This window comes from Cryptomeria japonica, chromosome 11 (assembly GCF_030272615.1).
Source record: "Cryptomeria japonica chromosome 11, Sugi_1.0, whole genome shotgun sequence".
In the NCBI taxonomy this organism is placed as follows: domain Eukaryota; kingdom Viridiplantae; phylum Streptophyta; class Pinopsida; order Cupressales; family Cupressaceae; genus Cryptomeria; species Cryptomeria japonica.
The window spans coordinates 514,868,632-514,873,358 of record NC_081415.1 but is presented as its reverse complement, the minus strand read 5'-3'; the positions used below and the strand labels follow the sequence as shown (position 1 = coordinate 514,873,358).

Sequence of the window (4,727 nt, the reverse complement as noted above, 5' to 3'; positions counted from 1 at the left end):
TGACTTTTTACAAGATTATTTCATTTTCTTTTATTTTGGATGTGTCAATTATTGATTTAATTTCATTCAAATTTGACTTGATTATTGATTCACATAATAGTTTTCAATCTTTTTTAGCCTACATAGAAGATAAAAATGTGAATACATGTTCAATACAATATCTTTGACTTTTATAGAAAATCATAATATAAAAATAAAATATTTAATTATAACCTTATAATCTATATTTAATCTTCATATCAAATCAACGAGCCAAAGAATTTAGGTTGCACATGTATTCACATTCTTACTTAGTCTTTTATATAATTAAGCCATTATAATTAAATACCACACTTTATAAGCAACAAAACTTACTTTGACTTGAAACTAGCCGCCGGTTACAAAGTAAACAATGATGACAAATGAATCATTGACAATTCTCAACTGTCAATCAAATTTTTCTCCTAACGAAACGGAGAAGGGGAAGAAATGTGGAACTCAATGGGAATAGGGGTTGCAACTGACAAATAGACACAAATCTTGCGCCACTGTCATTACAATTAGAAGCACGGCAGCCATGGAACCAGCAACCAGCCATGGCTTGGAAAAATAGGCATTTACGAACTCACTCCACAGCTTTTTGTACTTTCTTCTAGTATACTTATGCAGCCCTATTCTGACCTCATCAATTGCTTTGCAACCCCTCACATGGGCAACCCCTTTCCCCAAATTGAAAAGAGCAGCCAGTTGTTGGTTGCCTCCAACGAAATTATTAATCACCTCTGCGTTTCTGAGCACTGCAACATCCTCCTCGTTGTCTATCAGCTCATCCATAAGCAACGCAAACTGAGTCATTGGTTTCGTACCGTACCCTCTAACACCCACTTCCATGGCAATGATGCTACCCACGACTGAATATAACTCTAGCGTTACCTTGAATTGTGGTAAGTACAATGTTGATGTTTTCTCATCAAACCTTATCCATCGAATGGCTGAACAATATTCGAGCGATCTTGTTCGATCTTGCCCGACTGCACTTTTTATATCTTTGAAGAGCACTGCCTTAATCTTCACTCCTCCGCGCACGAGTTCCGATGCTGTTGGGAGCTTCAGGTAAACCATATCGGCAGCGTTGCAAGGGATCTTATTTGAGGAGGAAAAGAACAAAGAAGGATTACACAAACGTCCAGAAATGGATTTCCCATAGCAGATCCGCCTGTGATTTTGAGACGAAGGCGGCAAGTCTAGCAGCTCAGCATCGGCGAAAGAGCTAAAATCGCTGCCCACCATTGAGCGGTAGACTACTTCGAGAACATGACTCTTACAATACATGTCGTAAGAAATTTTAGGTTTCCACATGAAAAATTCATGTCTACCCGCTCTCCAAAGCAGCATATTCATTAAGTTTTCTACCTTTTGTTTTGCAGCTTCAGCAGAACCCATCTGGAATTTAAGGAGATCTTTCAAAATCCAGAGAGGTATCTGGTTTTCAAATTGAAGTATATCAGTCATTAGTCTTTCTCTCATGGGATTTTGAACATCGGCATCAAACACAGCATCATACTTCCACTTGAATGCACCCACTTCCTCTTCATAAAAACATTGAACATACTCAAATTGACATCCTTCGGTTTCATATGAATGCTGTGCATTCCTGTTAACTTTTATATAATTAACAATAAATTCATAAACAAAACATGCATCCCTGGTGACCATCCATGCTAGTTCTATAGAAGTAAGGGGAATATATTCACCGTAGAACTTCCTTATCTTCTTCTCCTGAACCAGTATGTGCTGTTCAACAATTGATTTCATAGAAACGTGTGGAGAACTCTTCTGGATCCTCTTTAACATCCTTCTAACTGCCTCAGATTTGGACTTCTCCATACCTTGCAGCTCCTCCTTTCCATAATGAAAAGGGCCAATGGAAACAAGATGTGGACTGTACAAACCATCTTTGGAGTATGGCGGTAGCCTTGGCACTCGGAAGATCCGACCAGAGCTTAGATCGGGTATATCCGTTTCATTCATGGTAAGATCATAACCCACTTGAATTACACAGCTGTTATCACTGCAGCTCTGAGGCTTGCTCGCATTGATCTCAGCTGTTACCATGCCTGTTCATTTAGATTTTTCAGTTGATAGGAGCTCACTTATGAGATAAATTACATATATGCGTGGAGATTGAAAGAAATCTTGATAAAAAGTCGTCCATCAAATATTGTGCCGTCACCAATTTTTCTTTGCACGCTTTTCTCATTAATTGACCAGATTTTTATCAGTCAAAACTTTTTTTTTTTTTTTTTTTAAAAAAAGAGCAAAATTACGTATGCCTATTGCGGGTAGCTGAAAGGGCTACCATTCTCTTGATTGACCAGATTTTTGTGGTCCAATACTCTCATTCACACCGTCACACGTTTCTATTGCTGGAATGAATAACAAAGAAAAAAAACTTCTTATGTATCTTCCAGTAGGTATTGTATCTTCCACTATTGTTGTGGATTAGCAAAAGCCTTGCATAGTTACAAAAGTCTTATGAAAAGTGATCATCATCAACAACTATATATATTAAAAAAATAATATTTTTTACCAAAAATCTTAACATCTATATTTAATTTTTATTGAAATATTTTAAAAATATCATTTTCACTTCTTTGATTAATTTTAATAAAATTATTACATATTATAATTCATTCAATATATTACATGAAATGAAAGATTAATTACATAATTTTCATTTGCGCATTGACTGCTGTTGTCCAATGAGTCTGCTATTGCAATACCAGCTAACAGATGGCAGTCATGGAATTTAAATTGGGATTTTAAATAAAGATAAATGGCAAAAACTATTTGATTAATGTTTGTGTGATAGCCTTGACGTCATTCGAAACACAAGTAGCAATAATATTTATTTTGGTCAATAATAGCAGATCGCCCCTTTGGAAAAAATATATAATTTATTTTGACGTGATATACTTTATTTAACAAGATTTCCTGGCCTCATAAAAAGTAAATTGTTTTTAAATCTTTGACTCCTTGTCATGAGGGAGACTTTTATCTTTGCATTGATTGAATATCTTCAAAAATAGATATTTAAATTAAAAGCAATAAAGCGAATATTATAAAAAAATATATTTAAAAAAATTTCTTAAATTTTTATAAGTATTTTATAATATTTAATTAGTTTTTATATATGCAAATTATTTTTTATTTCATATGTTCTGAACTAAATCACGTAAAATTTATTGTTAAAAAAATTAATATTAAATTAAATTAAATCAAATCAAATCAACATTATTTAAAATTATGAAAAAAAAATTAGGTTTTTATAGATTATATATTTTATTTAAAAATTTAAAAATTTGATTTTACTTGTTCAATACTCTCATTCAAACGTTTCTATTGATCAGTTTTTCCTAGTCTAGTTCTCTCATTCAAACATTTCTATTGTTGGAGAGAACAACAAAGGAAATATGTGTAAGGTGTCTTTCCAGTATTGTCACTGGATTAGCAAAGTCTTGCATCCTCTGGATTAGACTTGTAAACCAACTAGTAAGAGTGCCAACGTTAAACCACATGTATTAAGCAACATTTAAGCCTAGAGAATGTGAGTCAATTATGAGTGTTTGACACTTTTAAACCTAGAAGTCAAAGCTTAGTGTGTGTGATTTAATCCATCCTGATAACACTGAGACAAGGATAATTCATTCTTCAATTTTCCTTAGCAATAACAATTCTAGAAGACATACAAATTGAAGAACTATTCCTCTATGATTTTAGTTACAAAAGTCTTATAATAATATAATGAAAAAATGATTACATTAATAGAAATGAATTTTATATTTCTACTAATTTAACTAATTATGAAAAAGAATTAAATTTAAAAAAAAAAATCTTAATATCTATATTTAATTTTTATTTTGAAGAATTTAAAATTGTGATTTTTTCTTAATTAGTTTTACCAAATTCAATTTGGTATATTTTAATTCATTTAATATATTATTCAAATCAAAGATTAATTGCATGAAGAAATTCGGGGCAAGTCTTTAACAACTTCGTCATTTACTACTGTTGTACAATTAGTCAATAATAATACCAATAATATTTTGGTCAACAATAGCCCATTCCACGCGTCGAAACGTGCTGGAAAATATATATAATTTATTTTGACGTGATATACTTGTCAATATCAATTTTTTCTTTTAATTATAAGATAATAAATACGAAATATTAATAAATAATATTATAACATTTTTCATATAATATATAATAGAATAAATTAAAAATATATATATATTTTTTTTTACTTTTTTTTTTTGTTTGATCTTGTTAAAAAAACAGGGATTGAAGCGGTATAGAATTTGATTTGCTTTTATATATGTAAATTTGCTAATTTTTAAAATGAAAATATTTTTATTTTTATCATATTAATATTAAGTATAATAATATAAATATCTATTATATAAAAATTTACATTTATATTAAATTAAAGAATAAGTAAATAAATACAAGTTAAGAACATAATATTTATTTAACTTTAGGAAAGTAATGTAGCAACAATTCAATTTATGCAATGCAATGCAATTATAATTAAAAGATTGATAAATATTAAAGTATTTTTAAGTCTAATTATAGAATAATTTGTAGTATTAATGATTGGATAATTTTTTATAATTATCATTAAAATAGAGAAAAAAAATGACAATAAATATTTTTTTAACAAATCTTAAATTTTAAAATAATAGAAT

At 30.0% G+C, this 4,727-nt stretch overlaps 1 protein-coding gene across 1 annotated transcript; it reads right to left on the bottom strand.

Annotated features, from left to right (window-relative positions):
• Nucleotides 1-477: 477 nt before the first annotated feature.
• On the bottom strand, nucleotides 478-2,094 carry LOC131037758 (UPF0481 protein At3g47200-like). Its single transcript, XM_057969984.2, has one exon. The coding sequence runs from the start codon at nucleotides 2,092-2,094 to the stop codon at nucleotides 478-480; it is 1,617 nt and encodes a 538-aa protein (XP_057825967.2).
• Between the last annotated feature and the right edge of the window lie 2,633 nt (nucleotides 2,095-4,727).

Coding starts and splice junctions, on each gene's coding strand:
- LOC131037758 (XM_057969984.2), bottom strand. CDS start 2,094: ATGGTAACAGCTGAGATCAATGCGAGCAAGCCTCAGAGCTGCAGTGAT.